General features: G+C 47.6%; 2 protein-coding genes and 1 non-coding gene across 5 annotated transcripts in view; 2 read left to right on the top strand and 1 right to left on the bottom strand.

Moving 5' to 3' along the window:
- FKBP15 (FKBP prolyl isomerase family member 15) overlaps window positions 1-11,234 on the top strand; it is a 58,190-nt gene extending 46,956 nt beyond the window's left edge. For 2 of the 3 annotated variants that reach the window (XM_065947640.1, XM_065947638.1), the window contains exons 21-28: window positions 1,191-1,327; window positions 3,134-3,289; window positions 3,960-4,112; window positions 5,077-5,199; window positions 5,890-5,997; window positions 6,292-6,932; window positions 7,990-8,086; window positions 10,589-11,234. In XM_065947640.1, coding sequence (XP_065803712.1) covers window positions 1,191-1,327; window positions 3,134-3,289; window positions 3,960-4,112; window positions 5,077-5,199; window positions 5,890-5,997; window positions 6,292-6,932; window positions 7,990-8,086; window positions 10,589-10,666 — 1,493 coding nt within the window. In that variant the 3' untranslated portion in view covers window positions 10,667-11,234. The remainder of the gene's footprint in view (window positions 1-1,190; window positions 1,328-3,133; window positions 3,290-3,959; window positions 4,113-5,076; window positions 5,200-5,889; window positions 5,998-6,291; window positions 6,933-7,989; window positions 8,087-10,588) is intronic. The other variant, XM_065947639.1, reaches the window with a different exon arrangement.
- Window positions 2,638-2,741, top strand: LOC136143938 (small nucleolar RNA U13). The gene has a single exon (XR_010658437.1). It is a non-coding gene; the product is annotated as a small nucleolar RNA U13 (small nucleolar RNA).
- A 1,054-nt stretch (window positions 11,235-12,288) lies between the features above and the next one.
- SLC31A2 (solute carrier family 31 member 2) lies at window positions 12,289-21,873 on the bottom strand. The gene is made up of 4 exons (XM_065947641.1): window positions 21,597-21,873; window positions 17,638-17,704; window positions 15,380-15,569; window positions 12,289-14,312 (listed from the first exon to the last, which is right to left on the bottom strand). Exons 1-4 carry the CDS (start codon window positions 21,600-21,602, stop codon window positions 14,144-14,146), a joined length of 432 nt encoding a protein of 143 aa, XP_065803713.1. The 5' UTR covers window positions 21,603-21,873; the 3' UTR covers window positions 12,289-14,143.
- Between the last annotated feature and the right edge of the window lie 605 nt (window positions 21,874-22,478).

Raw genomic sequence — 22,478 nt, 5'->3', positions numbered from 1 at the left:
CTGTTTTCCCTTCTATAATGCAAGCCTCTGAAGGGCAAAAATGATGCCTTGCTCATCTTTGTAAAGTCCTTCCCTTAGTACTAGTTCAGCGCCTGGCACAAAGATGCTGCTCGAGACATGGTGAAAAGCAGATTCATGAGGACTTGCAGTTGATTCATCCACCACCTTGTGTAAAAATGGAGAAGGCCCAGATGGGTCCAGTGGGTCAGGTGTGGCAACAGCAGTAGCAGTTTTAGGAAGAAACAAAATTCACGTGCCCAAAAAGAAAGTTAAAAAACACTGATGTCAGTTGTTGAAGTGATACCTTGAAGATAAATCCTTTCCTTTTAGAGCATCACTTGAGCACACTTGAGGGAAAATCTTAGATTTGAATGTCATACTGATATCTTCTTTCCTGTTTTCATGGTGCCCTGTGACAGTTACCTTAAGGGTACCATAAAGGTCTCACAAGTTTTCCAACAAAGTGAATTTTGATGCATTACATTTTAAAAATTGTTACTATTTTTTTATTGAAGTATAGTTGATTTACCGTGTTTTACAGTATTGTGTTAGTTACTAATATACAGCAGAGTGATTCAGTTATACATATATATATATATTCTTTTTTCCATTATGGTTTATCATAGGGATAGTACCCCTATGGCACAGATATCCCTCTGTGCCATACAGTAGGATCTTGTTGTTTGATATATTACATTTTAAATATTCCAAATAGCTTTATTTGAGAAGGAATGTTTAGAAGACAGACTACTGATAGAATGTCCCAGCCACCAAGAAAGTTGAGAATATCTCACCAGGCATTGAGAAAGGGTCTGGACCACTACTAAACAAAGATCTCAGTGTATTGAGTCCAGTGTGTTGAGATGATGACTGACATGGAATTGAAGGACTGATACACTTCAGGGGTGATCTCTGACTGCTTGGCACACTCCTCTTCCATTTTGTGTGTGTCGGAGGTGACCTGTAGGTGCAGAGATAAATATGGATGGGTGTGGAAGTCAGTGAGTCAGTTTATGGCTTGATAAGCCTGTTGCTGGTCAGTGAGGTGATGCTGGAAGAAGTGAGTGGAAGAGGCTTGTGTGGGAGGGTTGGGAGTTGAGAGAACGTGGTTATGAAGGAGGTGTCAGGATGCTGTACAGCCCACGGCAGCTCTGGTTCTACAGCCAAGCCTTTGTGCCGTCATATCTCAGAGCTCCAGGAAACCTCCCAGCAAGCGCAGTCCAAATTCAAGAGTGAAAAGCAAAGCCGGAGACAGCTGGAACTCAGGGTGACCTCCCTGGAGGAGGAGCTGACTGACCTGCGAACTGAGAAGGAGTCTCTGGAAAAGGTAAGCTGTTCATCTGAAGTTTCTCTGTTGTACCCAGGTGGCCAGAGTGGGCTGTTTCATAAACATTTTTATTTTCCTTTTAAAAAGTACTGTAGCATGTGCTCACTGTAACATGCAAATAATACAGAAAAGGATAAAATAAAAAATGAAATTTATGTTTTTGTCTTTTCTGCACTAGAGGCAAGAACTATAATATATACATGCACATAGCACGCATATGTGTTTGTATAAAGTATATGTATATATATATATGTGTACACTGATAACATTTTTAATAATAATGTGATCATATTTAATACTTTAAAGATTGTATTGTGGCCATTATACTAATAAGAATGAGAGCTTTCTCATTCTTCGTAACTACTTCATAGTTTCGAATACTTCATAGTATTCTGCTGCAAGGCTGAACCATAATTATATTTAACTATTCACCTGTTGATGGATATTTATGTTTCTAACTTTTCACTGTTTCAAACATTGCTTTCATGGATATCTTTGTACTATAAAACCTTTTTTGCAAATTCATTTGATCATTTCCATAAAATAGATTGCTTGAATTTGAATTGCTGCATCAGAGAAAATTCTCAACATTGAAATTTTTAAAATAAATATTGCCAGATTATCCTGAAGAGTATGTTAGCTTACATTTCCAGCACTGTGTAAGCAAGCCTGTTTCTCCATTATTCTTCCAACTCTGCCTGTATAAATTTTTATAATCTTTCATGATAGGTAAAATATGCTTATCTTGTCTTTGTTTTTGTCTTTATTTTTGTTAGTAGTAAAACTTTCATATATTTAACACCTATGATTTCCTGTGTTATAAACACTATTAAAGTGCTCATCTTTTGTCAGTCATATATGTTACAAATATTTTTCTAGTTTGATATTTTTAAACCTTATTTAATGATATTTTTTGTTATTTTATAACCCCAGGATAATACTCACCTCATTGAACAAATTGGGAGCATTTCTGTCTTTTTCTGTATTCTGGTACAGTTTAGATATGAAAAGAGCAGCCTGTTTCTGAGCTTTTAATAAAACTCTCTAGTAAAGCCCTTTTGGCCTAGTGCCCTTTTAGAGGATAAATCTTGGTCTGTACTTTGTTTCTTCCATAATTTTATCAGGTTTTTTTAAAAAGTTCTACCAATACAATATTGTAAAGTAAAAAAAAAAATAGATAAATACAACTGAGAAAAGTTCTTTCTGATTTTGAGGGCTGTTTCAGTTTTTCTTTGTTCTCAATACTCCTACAGTGACCATCCTTGTAACACATAGTCTTTATGATCTACTGCTTCCTTAAAATAAAGTCTATCCTTTTGCAGTTCATGAGCATGATGATTGGGTGTTCACGCTGCTGCGTGACATGTGCCTCCCTCTAAACCTTGTTACGACATCGGCACATTACCTTTTGATGTGAAAAAAAATAAATAAATAAAGTCTAATTTGTGTAATTTCTGGGTGTGAGTATGTATTTTGAAGGTCCTGTCACAGAATTGTGACTTCCTTACCAGCAGATTGTGAAAGTATCTTATTTCCCTGTGTACCTACTGCTGGTAAAATATTCCTCATCTCTTAATACAGTGGTAGATGAAGCTCTTCTGGTTTACCTTCTTATTGTGGCAATTTTTTTTCTTTCCTGCCAGTAGTCGAGAATGTCAAATATATTGGGGAAACTAAATTGAAAAAATGAATTGTTTCCATTAATAAAGTAAGGACCCAGTGATGTTCATAACTCCCACCACCATCACCATCTCCATTTGTCTTCTTCAAACAACTACAGCTGATGACAGTTCTCTTGTTCCTAAGAATCTCTCAGAAAGGAAAAAGAAATCAGCTCAAGAGCGCTGCCAGGCTGAGGAGGAGATAGACGAAATTCGCAGATCACACCAGGAGGAGTTGGACAAACTTCGACAGCTTTTGAAGAAGGCACGGGTGTCCACCGACCAAGCAACTGCAGAGCAGGTAATGGGAAACTGAAGCACTTTGGAAATAAAAGGGAGCCATGAAGGATTCAGAAAAGCTTCTAGTTTCTTCTTGATTCTTTCAGATGACATTTCTAATAGTTGATGCTCTAACTTTGGACAAACCTTATTATAAGTAAAACATGAAGGCAAAAAGTCTTCCAAATATGACAAGGCCAAAGTCCTCACCCACCAGACACCATCCTTCAGGCATCGTCCTTGAAAAGAAGGGACTTGTTTAGGTAATGAGGCAGGGAAATCAAAGGTGGTGGCAGAACACAACTACTCTCGAGTCATTTGACAGCCGCCTTTCTTTTTGTGAGTTTCTGCATTCATGTTTATATGTTTTATGTTCTTTAGTTAGAGTGAATTGGTGTCCTCCATTTGATCATCTGTGGAATTTTGGAGAGAAATAAGTTTCTTCTGTTTAAAAAGGTCTAAGGGTCCAGATCCTGAAAAGTATGATCATATTATGGCCCTGGGGGCCTGTCTGTAGACAGTCATCCCTTTATCTGGTTGTAGTTCCTTCCAGAGTCCTGACAACCAAGGTCTTCCAGATGGTTGTTTCTCTGCTAAATCTGGGCTCTTAATTTTTTTGCCTTGTTAAAGATGGGGTTTCCCAAGATACAGTTAGACCCCCCCAGGATACAGTGATTACTTTCTCTTGGCAGCTGTCTCTCGTACAGGCTGAGCTGCAGACCCAGTGGGAAGCCAAGTGTGAGCAGCTGTTGGCCTCTGCCAGGAATGAGCACCTGCAGAAGTACCAGGAGGTGTGTACACAGAGAGATGCCGGTCAGCAGCAGCTGCTCCAGCTGGAGGAGAAGGTGAGTGTTTTCCCTTGGACTTAGGCAGCCCAGGCAATTTAAGGCAAACAGGTTGTTCAAGTCTTGTAGATCCTTTTGTACCCGAAAGATGTTAATCACTTTTGAAAACAGAATCATACTTGTTCAGCTCTCTAGTTGATCAGTCATATTTCACGTACTCATTTGGGATGACGGGTCAGTGACCTAGAAAAAGAAAAAGCAGCATTCATGTTCTGGATTATGTTTTCCATTATAATTTGATCCTCCATTTATTAAGCAAATACTTATTGAGTGCCAGTTGTGTTCCAGGCACTGTGTTAGGGAAAAGGCTTACAAAGAACACTCCTCAGGAGTCTCACAATCAAGAAAGGGAGACCGAGAAACAAAGATAAGCATTAAATGCTGTGAGGCCCAGAAGAGGAAGTGCCCAGGGGAGCAGAGGCAAGAGGGACAAGGAGCTTTGATGGAGGGGGAAGGCCGCAGGTGTTCTGGGCAAAGGCCCCGAGATGGGCTGGAGCACGCGTGTGCTGGGATCATCTGGCATAAAATGAGAAAGAGAAGGAGGGGTGGCTTAGCACCATGTATGGAAGTCCTCATATCTGGAGGTTGGTTAAAGTATCCAGTTGAAAATCTTCCACTCAGAGGTGAGGAAGGCAGTCTTGGTGCTGACCGTTCATATGTCTGTGTGACTAGGGTTATGAGACCCTTCCTCCCATTTTTCATCATATTCTTGACCTGATTAGAAACAAGGCACGTGGCCTTGCTGGGAAAGAGGAGATGAAGTGGTGAGTTGGGACTGAGTGGTGAGAAGATGAAGTGCTCTGGGTCAGCAGGCCTGGGGTGGGGGTGGAGGGTGTGGATGTCAGCAGGCCGACATGAGGTTGACACTTAAAGCTTAGGATGCTTCTCCTCCTCCTGGGCGTCCTGACCTTCACCTGGGAGTCTAGGTTCCCAGGCCACAGCCACAGCGTGTTCGTTTTTGCAGTGTTCAGCCCTCCAGGCCCAAGTCACATCCCTGAGAGAGCAAAATGCACAGCGCACCAAGGACCTAGAGAGCAACGCCCAGACGTCTGGGGTCGAAGCCACTGCTGCCGACCCCGCAGAAAAGGTGAGCTAGCGTTTCAGAGAAGTGAACCGTGTCCTATAGGGGGATCGTGTATGCATAGCAGGCCTTCAGAAAGAAGTGTCTGTCAGTGTGTTGTCGTGAGCTTGTTTTCCGATCCACCACCATCTGACTTAAATCAGAGTTAACCCATTGGAACCTGTCTCTTTGGTGGCAATCCCCAGAGAGCTCCATGCTGAGGTCTTGACAGATAAGGGAACTGTTTCTAAGTCACAGGAGAGGAGTGGGGAGCGTGCCAGCCTCTTGTAGCCGCTAGTCCTCGTGGCCTGTGGCGGCCGTCTGAGAGTCTCGGGCACACCCGCCGCAGCTTACCCGTCCCTCCTAGCCCTCCTGCCACGTGCTGCCCGTTATTCAGCATTGCCCCCCCACGGGCCAGCCTTCGCCGTCTCAGTTCCTGACCAACCGTGCCCCACTGCAGAGTTCTAAGAGGGCTTCATTTAAGCCTCCCAGACCTTGCTCTGGAATTTATTTGTTTAACACCTAATTTATTTGGCGTGCCGAGTCTTTGTTGTGGCATGTGGTATCTTGTTCCCTGACCCTGTGTTGGGAGCCCAGTCTTAGCTACTGAACCATCAGAGCGAAGCCTCTCTCTGGAATTTACATGCATCCCTTAGTCTCTTGACTTTGGCAGCACACATTTTGATACTGTTTCTCTCTCCTCACGTGGTCGTGCAGGTCAAGAAGATTATGAACCAGGTGTTTCACTCCTTGCGGGGAGAGTTTGAGCTGGAGGAGTCTTACAATGGCAGGACGATTCTGGGGACCATCATGAACACCATCAAGGTACAGCCAGCTGTCACTTGTTTCATTGAGATGGGTATCTCATTGCCTAAGTGCCGTCCAAAGGATCCTGAGTGAAAAATTATTCAAGATTGTTGATCAGTACCTAGGATGTCTGTACAGGTATGGGCAGCCTCTTTTGAGAGGAAGAAACAAAGGCATTTGTACTGAAAAATAACAAACAGAAAAACAGAGTTACTTGAACTCAGTGACCAATTGTGTTAATAGGGACTAAAGAACTAGGAGTGCCTCCGTTTCTGGTCAGTGATCCTCTCCTCCTTCTTGGCTGTGGCACAGATGGTGACCCTTCGGCTGTTAAACCAACACGAGCAAGAGAAGGGAGAGAGCAGCAATGAAGAGGAAGAGGAAGCAGAGGCGCGGCCTCGGAGCCCTTCGGGACAGTCTCGGGCACCCTTGGACGGGGCGGGGCAGGAGCCCCCCGCAGTGCTGTCGGCGCGGGCGGTCCAGGAGGGTGCCCCGCTGTCTCCTCAGGGCTGGCCCTCTCCCCAGGATGATGCACAGAGAAGGGAAGGGGAGCCCTCAGAAACGGAGGCGAGCTCAGAGATAAAAGCACGCTCGGTCCCTCCCGAACTGGCTTGCCTCCCCTCCCCAGGAGCTCTGGGGCCCCCAACTTCAATTCCCCCCAGGCCTCCAGGCCCCGTAGCTGTGGACTCTGAGGGCGAGGAAGCACTGGGAGACGCCCGTGTAAAGGAGGAGGAAAGCTCCACGAGACTGTCCCCGACCCCAGACCCCGAGAAGGTGGACCCACTGGCCGTGAGGCCTGAAAGCCCAGGAGGAGAGCCTCAGCCTCCAGAGCTCCAGGAAGACAGGGATGTCACAGGCTCGGCTGCTCCCTCCCAGGAACCGGGTAGCACAGAGGCAGCTCCGGCCTCCGTAGGAGCAGCACCTGGATCTGAACACGGTTCTCAGCACCCCAGGTGTGTCCCCTGAGCAGCTTCAGGAGCAGGGCGTCTGCCTGTGGAAGTTGTCTCCAGTTTCTCCAGGATGGGTGATTCATCCGCAGAGACTGGCTGGCTGGCTGAATCACTCGTTCATTCATGTATTTATTCGGTATCTACCATGTAATAGGCTCTGTGGGAGTGTGGGAGGCAAGGTGGAGTTGGTTTTTGACTTGAAGAGCTTAAAGTCTATTAGGGAAGACAAACAAATGCTTATACAGTTGACCGTAAACAACACAGGAGTTAAGGGTGCTGACCCTGTGTGTGTAACTTTACAGTTGGCTCATTTTCAGATTCAAATGGGGTTGCAAAGTGTCAGACACGTCTTAGCAACTGAACATCCCCATACTCACCCAACTGTAAATCGTGTTTATTGAAAAAAGCCTATGCATCAGTGGGCCTGAATGGTTCAAACCTGTATTCTTCAGGAGTCAACTGTATGTTATAAATGCATGTTAAATGCTTTCTAAACAAAGAAAGAATCAGGGTTATAATAGACAATAAAGGGGGACTTACTCTACTTCAGGTAGGGTGACTAGGGAAGGATTCCGAGAAGGTGACATTTAAGCTGAGACCTGAAGGATGGATAGGAGTCTTCTCTGCCGAGAGTGGGCAGGAACGTTTACAGAAAGCAAGAACAGTACATGCAAGGCCCTGCGGTAGGAGGGACGTGACACAGTCAAGGAAGAAGGCACAGTGGGTGGGAGAAGAGTGGTGGGATGCCAGGGTTGGAAAACTCGGTAGGAGCCAAGTCATGTGAGACTTGGTTGTCACTGTTAGAAGTTTGGACTTTCAGTGCAGTGAGAAGCTGTTAAGGGGGTTTAAGCACAGGGGTGACGTGACTGATTGGCTGGCTTTAAAGATTGCTCTGGCTTGGGTTATGGAGGCAGTCGAGAGTGCTGGGGGTGAGCGTGGAGAAGCGGGGGTCCCTGGGCAGTCACCGCAGCTGTTGGATATTTAGCCCAGAGACTGTGGGCATTGTGGCCTGGGGCAGAAACATTTTCCTATGACTCGATTTTCCTGATTTTTCTTTCAGCCTCTCTGAGGATGAAGAGGATGAACTGTTTAAAGGGGCAGCTCTGAAAGTTCCGAAGCCCAAAGCACAGGCTGAGGAGGAGGAGGAAGACGAAGTGGTAAGGAACTCCCAGGCCCTGCCAAGCCCTCATGCCGCCGCCCCCTGGGGACCCCTCCCTGCTGGCGGCAAGAAGAGGAGGGGGGTCTGCTGGTGGCCCCCGCCCTGGGCTCTGTGTTCAGGGCCCTGTGCGAGCAGGCTTGGGGCTGGGAGGGAGCGGCTCTGTGAGCCTGGTGGGGATGGGCAGATAGCGCTTTATTCTTGAAGAAGGATCACGGTCTCCACTCATGCAGCAGTAATTTCTACTTGAAGACAGTTGGGCTGCTTACTCCCATATTAGAATGCTAAAGCCTCAGGTTTCCGGACCTCAGCTCGGCTAAGGTGTTTTATTTTAGAATTGGAAAGGACTGTGAAGATCTCCTTGTCTGGCATCTGCATTCATAGACAGACTGTGGTTCAGAAGGATGATTTACCTAAAGCCACAGAGTGAGTTAATTGTACAGCTAGGACTCACACCCCAGGCTCCTACTCAGACCACCTGTTTCTGAGCCTTTTCTGCTTCGTCAGCCTGCTTTCCGACCTGCTGCCTTGTTCTGTTGTCACCGTATCCCTGGGCAGAGAATGGGTTAAGTCCGAGAGTGTAGGCCTTCCCTGGTGGCTCAGTGATGAAGAATCCGCCTGCCAGTACAGGAGACACAGGGGGCACGGGTTCGATCCCTGGGTCGGGAAGATCCCCTGGAGGAGGAAATGGCGACCCACTGCAGTGTTCTGGGAAATCCCTGGCAGGCCACAGTCAGTGGGGTCACAAAGAGTAAGACGCAGCTTAGCAAGTAAAACACAGCAACAACTGGTAGGGTAGCCTCGCTTTACCGAACTCCACAGTTAAGGCCAGAAAGGTGATCTGCTGATTAAGCCTGGATCAGAACCCCGTTTCTTGCATTCGTGGTCCCCATTGTGCTAAGTTACAAGCATTCTTGGCTCCCCCTAGGACGTTTGACTGTTGGGATAATTTCACTAGGGTAAAATGTGGGTGAAGGACACAGATCAGATTCAGACTCAGTCCATCCCAGGAACAGAAATATGAGGTGAATGGGGGCAGATTTTCTCCCCTTCTGTATCCACCAAAATGGATTTTGCCTTTTGCCAGACCTTGGGAAAATGGCTGTGGCGGAGCTGGGATCTGGCTCCCGTGCACCAGAACCCTTCTCTCTTGCCTATGTTCCCTGGGAAAGCACACTGGCTCCTCCATTGGCCTTTCTTCCCAAGAATTACATTTTCATTTGAGAGTTCTGAATATGAACAAAAAGCCAATTGAGTATCTTAAGTGACGGCCCTATGTATGGATGGAGTTTTCTGACTTTAGCAGAACATTATTGGTGTTAATACTAATGTCATCAAGTTAATGTCTATTTTTTGGGTACTTTGAAAACTATAGACATTTAATCTTCTGCCAGTTCAGTGAAGTGTAGGCACTTTTATTCCATTTTGTAGAAAGAAGGCCACGACTCAGGAAAATCAAATAGCTGATCCAAGGTTACATAGCTGGTAGATGCACACCAGAACCTCGGCTGGAACAAAACAGAAGCAGTGAGCCACATTTTAAGATCCCATACCATCAGAATTTAGAGATCACTTCACTGATGCCCACGGAGAGGTTCGAGGTCTGTTAGTTGGTGGTGGAGGTGGAATTAGCCCAGGGACCTCTGAGCACATCACACCGCCTTCCTTTGGCTGGCCCTGGGAAGTCCGATCCTGGGCCAGAGTAGTTCACCAGAGCAGAAGGTACCTTACTTAGTAGAGAACACTCGGGAGTGCCTATCTCCAGCATCAGTCCCAGCAACCCATAGGATTCTCCCTGCCAGTCTAGAGGGAAAAGGCAAGGGGCTCAAGTCACGAAAAGCGGGGAGAGTTTTCTCTGACTCTTTGATCCCCCTTATCCTCCTGCCTGGTGGGAGGGAGGGAGGGAGGGAGGTGCCAGCAAGACTGGGATATGAGCCTGCGTCCCTGGGTTTTCTTCATCTTGGGATTCTCCACTTGGTAGGGTGGCCAAGACTTTAAATTCGACTCTCTCTCAAATGATGAGCCCACATCCAGAGCCAAACAGGCTACCGCAGGCCACAGCAACGTTTTTTCAAATGTGACTGTGTTCTCCCCAACTTCCTTCTTCCTGTGTTCTCTGCCCTGAGGGCTGCTCTGCTTCTCTGTCTCCTTATCCTGCTCCCCCTTTCTCTTCCCACATGAAATGTATCAGTTACCACATGTGAGAAAACCTGTCCAATCAATACATGTGTTTCTCAAATAAATGACAAAACGAGACAAACAAAGTTGGTCTTCTTGTCTCCGTGTTGAGAGATTGCCTCCCTTCTCTGACTGCTTGTCTCAGCTTTTCTGGAAGCCTGGGATTTGCTGGCCTCAGGGTTCGTCACTTCAGTTAAACCCTAACCAGCAGACTCCTTTCCAACCTGGAGCCAGGAAAGATGCTGATCGCTTCATCTTGCACCGGCGGGAAGTCCCTCTGGTGCAGGGACAAGTGAGGACTGACTACTCTTTCCTGTCTTGTCAGAGCATGAAGGGACGCCCGCCCCCAACACCCCTTTTTGGAGACGATGACGATGATGATGACATTGACTGGCTGGGATGAAGACCCAGGAAACCGGTGCAGAGGTTTCTCTACCCTTCCCTAGGCATGATTTTGCACAGCCAGCGCTGGCTTTAGACGAGCCACGGGGTGAGGTGAAGGTGAGCATGCTGAGGACAGTAGTTCAGATACCTGAGCTAGCCAACCTCCGAGCCCCCGCCTGACCAGGTGAAGCAGCGTGTGAACCTGTCTTCAGAACACTGCGGTGGGCAGCAGCCCACCCTGGTCCTGCCTCAGAGTACCCTGAGGACTCTGGAGAAAGGGCTGGGGGGCTCCCCTCCAGCGAGTCCCTATGAGAGTCCTGCCCTCTCCCAAGCTTTTTATTCTCTGAACTCCCAGACTGGCCTGCCTCTCAGTGCTCAGCTGTGTCGCAGCACCGGCACTGTCGCCTGCGGTGAGGTCTCCCTGGCAGAATGCTGGAGGGTAAAGTACCCTGTCTAAATAAACCCAGGTAACAGCCTTGCCGGCAGTACTGGGACATATATCTTTTCTCTGCCTTAAATCTGATATAAGAGGTCAATCAATATTTGAAATTAACAAAACTAAAATAAATGTCTGCAATGAAACCTGACTCAGGCTTTGGGGGTGAAATCGAATCTGGTTCCGAGAGCAGTCTGTGCTCTCTGGGAACGTGAGGGTAGGGGTTGTAACAGATCTGGGTTGGTTAACATCCATGAAAGCACTGTGACATTTTCCTTTGGTCATTAACCCTGAGCTGTGAGGCTTTCCCAGAAAGTCACCACTCTGCTCTCCCAGCATCCCGGCTACTTTCAGGCTCAGGGCAGTAGGGTTAGGACCAGTCCTGTCATCCATGGACTCCTGCAGGTCCTACACCCTAGGAAGCCAGGCAGAGAAGATGGGGAGGGTCCCTGTGTCCTGTCGTCATCCATCAGGGATGGCCCCTGAGAGACTGAGTCTTCACTTGAAGAGTGGCCTCCATTTCCTCTGATTTCAGGTCCAGGACTAATGCAGGGAATAGTAGTGAGAAAACACTCATGGTCATTTTACTTATTCCAGCCTTTTCCAAAGACCGTGTAGGCAGTCTTTAAAAAGTAGAATAGCTTTAATCAAAATGTTCCCTGATTTCAAATGTTTATAAGATAGGAACCCAAGTTCCACTCCATCTCACCTGACAATCCGATGTATCCTTTTTGATGATAGCTTTGAGACTGTCTTCCATTTGTGGGCCTGGGAGGCAGTAAGAACTACCATTTACTAAACTCTGTTGTTTAACAAGTAGGCACTGTTGTGGGGGACTTTACCCAGACTGTCTCATCTCCAGTGGCCCTCACAGAAGAGTTATCCTCCTTTTATAGAGGAGATTGAGGCTTAGAGAGGTAAAGTCACCCGTCTAACGTTACACAGCTAGTAACAGAACAGGGATGTAAATCCTAGCCATGGAATTCTGAAGCCAGGCCTCTCAGCCAGCCCAGCAGTATTTGTCTTGGGTTGAGGGAGGAGGGCAGTGTTGTATGTCAGAAATATAGGCTCCTGGGCCCCACCCCAGGTCCCCTGAAACAGAATTTTCCATCCTGTTAGGGTGAAATACACACAGCATAAACTTCAGTCTCCACCGTCTGCATTCACACCCTTGTTCCACTGGATGCCGTGTGGCCGAAGCCAGTTACTCTCTCAGCCACAACCCTCATCTGAGTTGATGAGCAGACTCCAGGCCAGGGAGCCTGACCACTTATTAGCTGGGTGACTGTATTTAGCTGCCTTAGTGTCCTCATCTCTAAGACAAGGACAGAAATACTTTCTAGTTTATTGTGGGAATTAAGTGAGTTAATACTGTAAACTGCTTAGAACACTGCCTGTCTGGCACATAATAAGTTTTATATAGGTGTTTGTTAAAAATAAAAATTCAAGTGGAGAAAATACCACCTTTTGTGAGTTGGCTCTGAAGACAGTTGAAATGCCTACTTAACATGGCCATATAATCCATTTCTGTAGACAGTAGATTTTTTAAAAAGCCCTCCATGCTGTGAAAGCCTCAAATGTATTTAAAGAGACCATCAAACTAAAGAGGCTGCTGGTCACCTATGGAGATTATCTCAGCGGTGCCTCAGGGCAGGGGAGGGACCTTAGCTGTACACAGAAGTGGATGTCTGACCGTCCAACTACAGGACTACAAATCTTAACAGCTGTTGTGACACCGAGCAGCTTCCCAGCTCCCTGCTTATGTGGGGAGAATACACCCATCAGTACTGAAGGCGTCACATACTATACTTTCTGTTTCAGCTCTTTCTTATTGTAAATTTTAAAAAGCGGCTTTGATATATTTTTGCTTCTGCCCTCAGGGAGAGAAGGTGCTAATAACAGTGCCGACATGGACGTTTATAGTCCATGTGACAGTTCTTTTTCTTATGGCAGGTTCACCATCATTATTTGTTATGTGAACAGAAGAATGACTTGTTGACTAGGCTGGCATTGAGGGTGTCTGCTGAGGGAACAGCGTTTCAGGGCTGGGTTTTGCGGAGCACAGAGTTGTCTTCATGGGAGAAAGACAGACTCAGGCCTTGGACAGCCCTACTCAGCTCCTGCAGTTGCTTTCAGAGTTCCGTGAGCTTGCTGTTTGAAAGAGGAGAAACAAAAGACAGTCACAGGCTATTTAAAAATATATATTTATTAAAATAATTTTTTTAATTCTCAAAGCTTCAGACCATCTTTCCTCTAGCCCATGAGGTACTTGAATGTAGACATTACAGTAGACAGCAGTGATTTTCTCTCCCTGGGTCTATTCTTTCCTTTTCTTTAAAGCGAAAAGGTTCAATATCTGAAGAGCCCCCCACCTAACTCTACTCATGTAAGGCTTTGGCTTGATGGCATATTACATCTTCAGTCGATACGCCCTATGGCTTACTCAGTATTTGAATGAAGCATGTTTCCCCACCAGATCACTATGGGTGAGCAGTAAGTAATAAATAGAAAACATTAGTATTGAATATTACTCAGTGAAGTCTTGGTTTTGCATTAGGAGGAGGATCAGGATAAGATTAAGGCCACGAAGAGCTCCCCGACACCTAAAGCCATGTAACTATCACCTTCCGGTAGGCAGTGCCATCCCGTGGGAGGAGCTCCCTGTATTCGGAGGGTAGGTCACAGCCCTGGTAACGATCCTGCTTCTTGGCCTTTAGTCAGCTGTCACTTACTGTTCCCCCAAGAGAGGGAAAGGGGTCCCAGCATGCCGCCATGGTTATGAAATCTGCCGCCGGGTTCTGGTCCCCACCCTCCCTCCTGTCACAGCAGCCTTCTTAAAGGCACAGAAAGCCTTGGCCAGGGCCCTCTGCAGCCTGGCTGAGGAGCGGCAGTGGCCTCAGAACTCCAGGGAGCAAGTGCTGGCTTCAGCTGAAAGTTTCCAGGAGCTGGCAATGCCTTGAGAACAGCCAGAAGAAGAAACAGGAGACGTGGGGCGGGCAGTTCAAGGTCTGGAAGAGGCCCCAGGTCTTTCCAGCCCCCAGAGCCCTCACCCTCAACCAGCTAAGTCATGCTGAGAAGTGGGTAGGCTAGGTAGTAGCCCACACCTGAGCCCAGGACCACGCCGAAGAAAATCCAGGTGTTGTAGGACATAACCGCCAGCATCATGAAGTAGCCAACGACCACCTGAGCGACGTGGAGCAGAGACTGGCCAAAGTGACACAAAAACCACCTAGATGAACAGGAACGCCGAGTTAATGCCGGCAGTGGGCCGGAAGCTAGGAGTTGTTGTCAGGGCGTGGAAAGAGCAACCGAGTTACAGGACTAGCCTATTTATAATTCGTACGCTTCACTCAGGAGAGATTTATTTTTAAAGAGACATGTCAGAAACCAATGATAGAGAAGGGAAGAGGGACTTGTACAAGGAGTTTGGGATAATCATTTCTCCACCACATTGAGCTCTGAGCTTCCCGGTACCCAGGGCAAAAGGGGAAAATGAGATATGTGATCAATCACATCTGACAAAGGATAATACAAAATCATCAGTAAGGCAGACTTTTCCCCCCTGAATCAACTGTGAGCTGTGAAAGCAAGTATTACAATGGAAAGAGCATGGACCCTGGTAACAGATTGATTTCCGGCTCTGCCACGTTCCAACTATGGCTCAGCGCAAGCGTCTTAACCTCTCTGAACTGAAATGTCCTCATCAGTAAAACATGTGTTAGTAAGGTCGGTATGAAAACACCTCCCTTGCAGCGGGTTTGTGACTGTTCAAGGCCCCACCCTAAGGAGCAGACAGACACAGTGAGCACAGCCAGAGCTGCGGAGAGGGCAGAATGGGGATCCCCAGTGACTATCAGAATGGGGAGGGGAGGAAGGAGCAAGAGGTTGCCCTCTACCAAGCTGGTACGCTGCTGACAACAATTTTTATCATTTGTATAGGAAGAGCTGCAGGTACCATCTTGGGTTTGGAAGCCTTAGTGACCTAAGAAAACCCGCTGAGGTTTGGGGGTGGGCTGAATAGACACCCTTGTTGCTGGACTGAGGCTTGCACCGGAGTCAGAAAGATTGGAGCCTCCCATGTGGCTGTTCAGAGAGTTTCAGCCTGGGCATCAGGAGACCTGGCTGTTGTCCACGACACTGCTAACTAACTGGAAGCACTTGGGCAAGTCCTGGTCCACCCCTGGGCCTCAGTTCCCTTGGATGAAGTGGGGCTAAGTGTCCTGCGGGTCCAGCCTACCTCTCAAGGTGAATGTGAGGACTCTGCCTGTTCCCCCACCCCCACCCCATGTCTGTTACCTGAGAGGGCTTCTGCTGACAGGCAAGGAGTCTGAGCTTGAAGAATCCTGGTCTGCCTCTTCGATAAGCTGCTGGCTGGTGGGGATGGACAGGTTCATCAGGGCCTGGTGGAGCAGCCTGGCTTTGCCAACCTTGATGCTTTCATACAACACCGCCAGAAGCAGGATGACCAACACAGAAAGGGCCATGCCTGTCGAAGAAGACGGAGTTACAGAGCCCAGCCGGGCAAACACTGCCCCCTCCCGGCAGCTTCGCCGGGGACTTGGCACAAGAGGGGCAGGGCACCGCCCACCCTCCCTCTGAATCCATTCCTCCTCCCTTCCTCTCACATCTTCTTCCCCACTCTTTCTGGGCTCAGAGCTCCTGTCGCCCCTTCCAGCCCATCGGTGGTGGGAGTGGCCCGCTGGAGCATGGCTTTGAGCTCAGCAGGAAAAGCCGCCTGGCAAAGCTGGGGGGTGGCGGGGAGCGTGCCCACGGGCCCACCGCCCCAGCTGCACCCCTGCAGGCAGCACTGTGCGTCCTCGATACATGGTGCGTGGGTTCCCTCTAGTTCACGCAGATCTACCTTATCTCCCTGGCTTCATAATGTCTGTGAAAGATTAGATTCTCCAGAGATGGCCGCCTGGCTCCATCCCACCCCACATGCTGCTCTTACAGTGTCAGCACTCCCGCCATCAAGTGGTGGGATCTGTTCCCTCCCCTTTAGCCCCAGAAGACCTCTGTGACTGCCTCAGCCAATAAAGGTGGAAATGATGCTTACTTCCAAAGCTAGGTCTTAAAAACTAGGCTTTTTTTTTTTTTTTTAAACTTGTTCTCTCTTTTTTCCCCTACCTTTTTCTCTTGGAACCCTCACTCTGGGAACCTAGCCACCTTGCCACAAAGACCTCAGCCAACAACCCCTGCTGAGGTCCTAGCTAACAACCAGCATCAATTTTGATGAATACCTACAGTGGTGGGCATTGGGGCTTCTTCCAGTCTATTTTTATTCATTTTATTTTATTTTTTGACGGTACTCAACACAACTTAATTGAATGAATAAATTAAGAACTAAGAATTGATACTTCCAAAACACAGCAATTTTAAAATTGTTATATTTTTATTTATTTATTTAAATTAATTTATTTTTTAATTGAAGGACAATTGCTTTACAGAATTTTGTTGTCTTCAGCCATTTAAATTGTTTTAAATGGACCTGAGTTCTACAGAATTGGATTATTCATAATCTTTGCCTTTGCCACTATCATTGTTGATCTAAGAACAGTCCTCTTATCACTTTTATTTTACAATCTGCCTACCAAGCTAGAATTAACAAAATCATATGTCCTATTTCAAAGTAACTTTTTGAGAAACATGTATTATTTCTATTAACAGAGGTAATAACAGACTTCGTAACTAAATAGAGCTACTCAACTAGGAACAACACATCCTGCTCCGTTTCTTTGTTCTTTCTATTATGTTACAATGCCTTTCATAGTCTGTTCCCAGGTTTTAGGTAGGTATATTGTGATCAAGGCAATCTCCATCCATAGATTGCCAGCAGAGATTATAAGCCCAGAAATTAAAAATGGTGAAAGGCTGAAGAAAACAAATATGAGTCAGATCTAACACATATAGGGGGAGAAAGTATTAAAGAGCTGGAGAGAGAGAGAAGGATCAGAGAAAATGAGCAGATGGGAGACGTGGACTCCTCACAGAGACAGCTGGATCCCTGAAGTGAATGCTCTGGTCTCAGCAGTCTATTTTTAACATGTAAGTACTTAAGTGGAAACACAACTCCATCATGAATTAGTGCCCGACTCTGCCTTTTCAAGTCAAAGGAATACTTGTCCCTTTCAAATTTATGTCTCATTTGAGGTCAAAGGCTGCAGCAGCTACTCTGGGCTTCTGAGCTGATGCTGGACAGTGAACCCTGTATGAAGGAGGTGCTAGGAGGCAACAAGAGGACCTGATCTAGTTCTGGTTCTGATGCACACCATGTGTCCCTGGACAAGTCTTTCCCCCTCTCTGGGTGTCAGTTCCTTTCCCTGTAACAGAGGGGGAAGCTGCACCTCTCTGGGCCTCACAAAGAGCCCTTTGCAGTCTGAAGGGCAGAGATTCCAAATGGAATTACAAATGCAAAGTTATCGCTCAATATTTACGCAAGAAGAGTCAGGCTCCCTAAAATGTCCACAGAGCATAACAATAATGAGAACCTGGGTTCCCACTGCCTGGAGGTACAAGTCTTCTCAATCTACAAGTCTGGGCTTCCCAATTCTTACCTGTAGGACTGTGGACGCTCCAGAAATCAAAGAGAAGCACTACCTCATCTGAGAAGATGAAATGCATCTGAAAAAGAAGGGACTGCATCAGAGGGGGCTTAGGGCAGTGGAAATCATGTTCCCGATCGCTCTCCAGCAACCTCTTCTAAAGGCCCAGGAAAACAAGGTCACTGGATTTAAGTGCTGGAAAGGCCATTGGAAGCCATCAGAGCCAACTGAAGCCAGATAGGGCAGGGGATGGCCCAGGCTCCCACAGCGGGAGCTAGGACTGAGCTGGCCTGCTCCAGGTCGGGGCTTCCCTGGTGACTCAGAGGGTAAAGAATCTGCCTGCAATGTGGGGAGCCTGGGTTCGATCCCTGGGTTGGGAAGATCCCCTGGAGGAGGGGATGGCAACCCACTCCAGCATTCCTGCTTGGAGAATCCCCATGGACAGAGGAGCCTGGCGGGCTACAGTCCACGGGGTCACAAAGAGTCAGACACGACTGAGCGACTGAGCAAGCACAGTTCCTGGTAGAAGGAAGGTGCTTGGGGTGTCCAGCCTCACTGGACCAACCAGTGACAGTGCTCCCAGTCATGCTGGGATGACTCCTCTATGCCCTTGAAAGCCAATGAGGACGTGTTAGACTGAGGAGTGACTGCCTCTTCTTGTCCCCAGGGCCCCGGCCATTCTGCAGTGTTTATCATGGATGAGCCCAGGGGCAGCTGTCTTCAGTGCGTACTGCACGCATGTTCACCCAAAATTCACTAAACAGTTGCTGAGCCTAATCCTGCGCCCAGCATTATGGAGACAGGTTAATGTGTCTGCCCTTGATGGGCTCACGGACTTATGGAAAGGATGAAGGTAGAAGCAAAGAGCACGCAGCACCTGTCTGAAGGCTCTTTTCAAAGAGCAGCTGGTCCACCCTGCGTTCTGGGTGGCATCAAGAGCTTTGCATATAATATCTCACTTCACCACAATCTTCCGTGTGGCAGGACCAATTATGTCCATCGTATGAGAAAGAAAACAGGGAAGTGGGCTCTGAAAAGTAATTTGCTGAAGGTCACAAAGCTAGCATTAATAAGTTGGCAGAACTGGGATTCAAACCCGTGTCTAGTTAGATGCCAAAGCCCCATCCGTCTATGCTGCCTCTCAGTGACCAAGAGAAGAGGATAAGATGGGAACTGAATGGGATTCTAAATGCCTGCATCAGGCTTAATGACTGTTTGGCAAGATTAAAGCCAGAGAAATCAGTCAGTTCACACTCTCAAGGAAGGGATGTCTCCCTCTTGTCACCAGGTAAGACCTCAACCAGCAGAAGCACTGTCAGTGCCCAATGATAGCTAAGCAGATCCTGGCTGAGTTGGCATCAGTTGGTGGAAGACTTCGCCTTCAAAGACAACGGCCAAATATTAGAATCTTCAAATGCCAGAGTGTCCTCAGAAAAAAATTTTTTTAATTGAGACATAATTGACAAATAATGTATTGGTTTCAGGTGTACAACATGATTCCAATATGTGTATATTGCAAAATGGTCATCACAAGAAGTCTAGTTAACATCCATCATGACAATTACAATGTTTCTTTCTTGTGATAAGAACTTTAAAGGTCTACTCTTAGCAACCTTTACATCTACAGTACAGTATTATTAACTAGTCACCATGCTATTATATCTCCAGAACATTTTCTCAGAGAATTTTTACTCCCCTGATTTTCAACTTTTTCCCCCACAGAACACTGACAAATAAAATCTTCCTTGTAACTCCACGATATAAAACACAGGTGAAGAGGGGAGAGAGGTCTGAGCTCTGCTGAAATTCAATGTGAAAAACATTAATCCAGTCCAATTCTAGTCCCCTTCTAACCACTTCTCATTTGCAGATGGGTAAAAGGAGTTCCAAAAGGGGACAGGATTTGTCCAAGACCTCATAAGATGAAAACTGAAACCTAGACAGTCTTTTAAAAATCATGTTGAATAATTTTAAAATAAAGATAGCTTTTATCTCCCTAATATAAAAGTGACACTTGCTCAACAGAAAAAGCTGAAACAGTACCAAAAAGAAAGTAAAAAATTATTTTGAGTCCTACTACCCAGAGATACCCTGTGTCACGATTTCAAAAAGAGTATCAGTTGAGGTGGCAAAATGTTCACAAAACAGTGATATGCAAAAACAAAAGGTACAAGTAATCCTGTGAAACTGCATTTACACTGGAATTGCACTCAAGGAATTTCAGAAGCCTACAGCACCATCACTGCAGGTGGAGTGAGGTGTGGCGCCTTGACCCCTACTCCGAGTTCATTCGACAAAGCAGTTGGCATGACTGGAATGTCCCCTGTGGCTAATTAATCAGACAGGTTCCATAACTGGGCTCCTTCTGTCATCCTTAGGCTTGGGTCAGCTATCTCAGGGACACCAAACAGTTTTCGCAGTAGATTGGAACACCCCCAAAAGCTGTGCTAGGGGTGCAGGTGCTGGAGATAGACAAATGAGACAAGTGCTTGGCCCCCAAGAAGCGGATGTCTGTTGGGGAGAGGGAGTGAACAAATAGGACAAAGGGGTGTATGTATTCAGCAAGGGGGAGGCACGAGCTTGGGGGGGGGGCGTAGCTGGGGGTACTGGGGACGAAGATCCCTGGAAGACATTTAACCCAGCCAGGGAGGCAGGTGGCTAGGACGTCTTCTGAAGCAGGAAGCAGCCAAGGGAAGATGGACAGTGCAGGTTTTCCAAGCTGCAAGTGTCCCTACAGAGCATCCACCCCACTGGGGAGTGAGGGACCCGAAGGAGGGACAAAGACTCACCTCTCTTGCCTTTTCACAGGAGAAAAAGATTCAAATCAGCACACCCTGACTTGGAGCTGCAGTTTTCAGTCAAAGAGCCCCGTGGTCAGACACCCAAGGGGTGGGCCTCTCATCCAGTTTCACAGCTTAGGATAAATCAGGGCCTCCAATAGCTAAATTATCAGTCTGGTTCAGGCCCCACCCTGAGGGGAGGGACTATGGGGAAGAAGACAGCAATCACGGGACTTGCTTCTTCTTTATTTTCTCATTTGGAGTTACTCACGCTTTGAGAATCCCAAGGAGAGAGGAGCCTGGAAAACCATCGTCCATTGCATCGCAAAAGAGTCCGACACTCACTACATAGCAACTGAACAGCGACAACAAACACTTCCAGAAAAGCGCCCACCAAAGAGTTTAGGGGCAGATTAAGGTCCCAGTCCTGCCACTGCCTGGCTGGGGAACTTGTCATATAAACCCTTCCCATCTGTTTCCCCTTTTAGAGGGCCGTCGGGAGTTGGGTGTGTGCGTTTGACTAAACGACCTGCGTCGGCTTCCTGAATCTCCAATTCTATGACATTCTTCCTAGAGGAAGAAAACTGTGTACATGATTTATTCATAGACCGAAGAGTTTTGCAAGCTGTCATTCTCTCCAGCCCAGGTGGACTCTACCAAGAAAACTAGTTTCTCCGAAACGCTCTTTCTAACCCAAGTGTAAGAGGATGGAAAGTGCCAAGGTCTGTTTGTTTGTTTGTTTGTTCCCCAAAAGAATCAGATCTCGAACTTGAGAAGGCAGGGAACCGCCCCGGGGGTGTGTACGCGCGCCCAGACGCCGGCTGAAATGCTCCGAGAATTCCCTCCTCACGGGCGCCTCCCCGCAATCTCCTCCAAGTCACCGCGCCCAGAGCAGGGGGAACCCCCACCCACGACCGTCTCCACGCAGCGCACCCCGACCCTCATCCGCGCCACACCAGCGCGCAGTGACTGCGAGTCAAGCCGGGCTGACTCCCAGCAGAGGAACAAATAGAAAGAAAACCCCAAAGCCCCGGCCAGCTCTCCCGTTCCCGATGTTGACACTGCTGCCAGCACACCCCCTCACCGGCCCCCTGCCAGCGGCGGCGGGCACCGCGGGATGCCCGGGGTCGCCTGCTCGGGGGTCCCTGCGCCCGCCCCGCGTCCGCTCCTCCAGGAGGCGCCCGGACTCACCGCCATGGTGAGCGTGCTGGGCGGCCGGGCGCCGGGGCCGCGTCTGCTCGCTCGGGACTGGGGCTCCGAGCCCGGACAGCCGCCGCGATCGCCACCGGGGCTGCGCGGTCACGTGGTCCGGGCGAGGCGGGCGCGCGGGCGCCTGGGACTTGTGGTCCCCACAGGGCTCCCCGCATCCTCGGGCGCACCCACCGGCCGGACCTCCTGCCGAGCTCCAAGAAGGGAGCGGAGCCGGCCTCTGGGCCAGAGCCGCCGGCACAGCGCGGTCCTTTCTGCCTTCCCTTTGGGCCCTTTCCTGTTTTGCACTTGACTTGTCTTTCAATTATCATAAAAGGATTTATTGCTTGTTATAATAAACAGCTTAACACCTGTTAAGTCCCTCTTCTGGACGTGATAAAATAAGTTAGAAGTAAATTAAAGAAATAATGCCCCAAGCTTTTCATGTAACCATCCTTCTTTTTCTTCTTCTTCTCCTTCTTCTTGTCTTTTAAAATTTGAAACGAAAAGCAATACACGGTTGTAATTTCAATTGTATCTCTCTAATAACTAGGATGGTAAACTTTCTTCTTATTGGTGTAGCCGTTTTTCTGCATTCTCTGTCCATTTCATCCATCGTGCTTGGGGTGGGGAGAGTTTTATAGGGGATGAGGGACATTTAACAGTATTTAATTTAAAATATATTTAGTAGCCCTTTGCCAGTCCTTCTAGAAGGCAAATAGCTTCTTAGAGAAACCTTACAAGAGGCAACACTAGCAGACCTTGAACCTGGAATATGACCTCATTTCAAAATCCTGAGCCAAGAAGAACTGGCTACAGGACCTCCAGCAAATGGCTTTACATTTCTGAGCCTTGGTTTCCTGGTGGGTAAAATGGAAAGAATAA

This window comes from Muntiacus reevesi, chromosome 10, assembly GCF_963930625.1.
Source record: "Muntiacus reevesi chromosome 10, mMunRee1.1, whole genome shotgun sequence".
Lineage (NCBI taxonomy): Eukaryota > Metazoa > Chordata > Mammalia > Artiodactyla > Cervidae > Muntiacus > Muntiacus reevesi.
The sequence above is the reverse complement of the archived record's forward strand: the minus strand, read 5'-3'. Positions and strand labels throughout refer to the sequence as shown.

What these genes read in the sequence shown, in the direction of transcription:
- SLC31A2 (XM_065947641.1), bottom strand. An exon ending in GAGCGTCCACAGTCCTACAG is followed by an intron (nt 15,570 to 17,637) that starts GTAAGAATTGGG and finishes CTTCTTCGACAG; the next exon opens with GCATGGCCCTTTCTGTGTTG. An exon ending in GTCAGCAGAAGCCCTCTCAG is followed by an intron (nt 14,313 to 15,379) that starts GTAACAGACATG and finishes CTGTTCATCTAG; the next exon opens with GTGGTTTTTGTGTCACTTTG.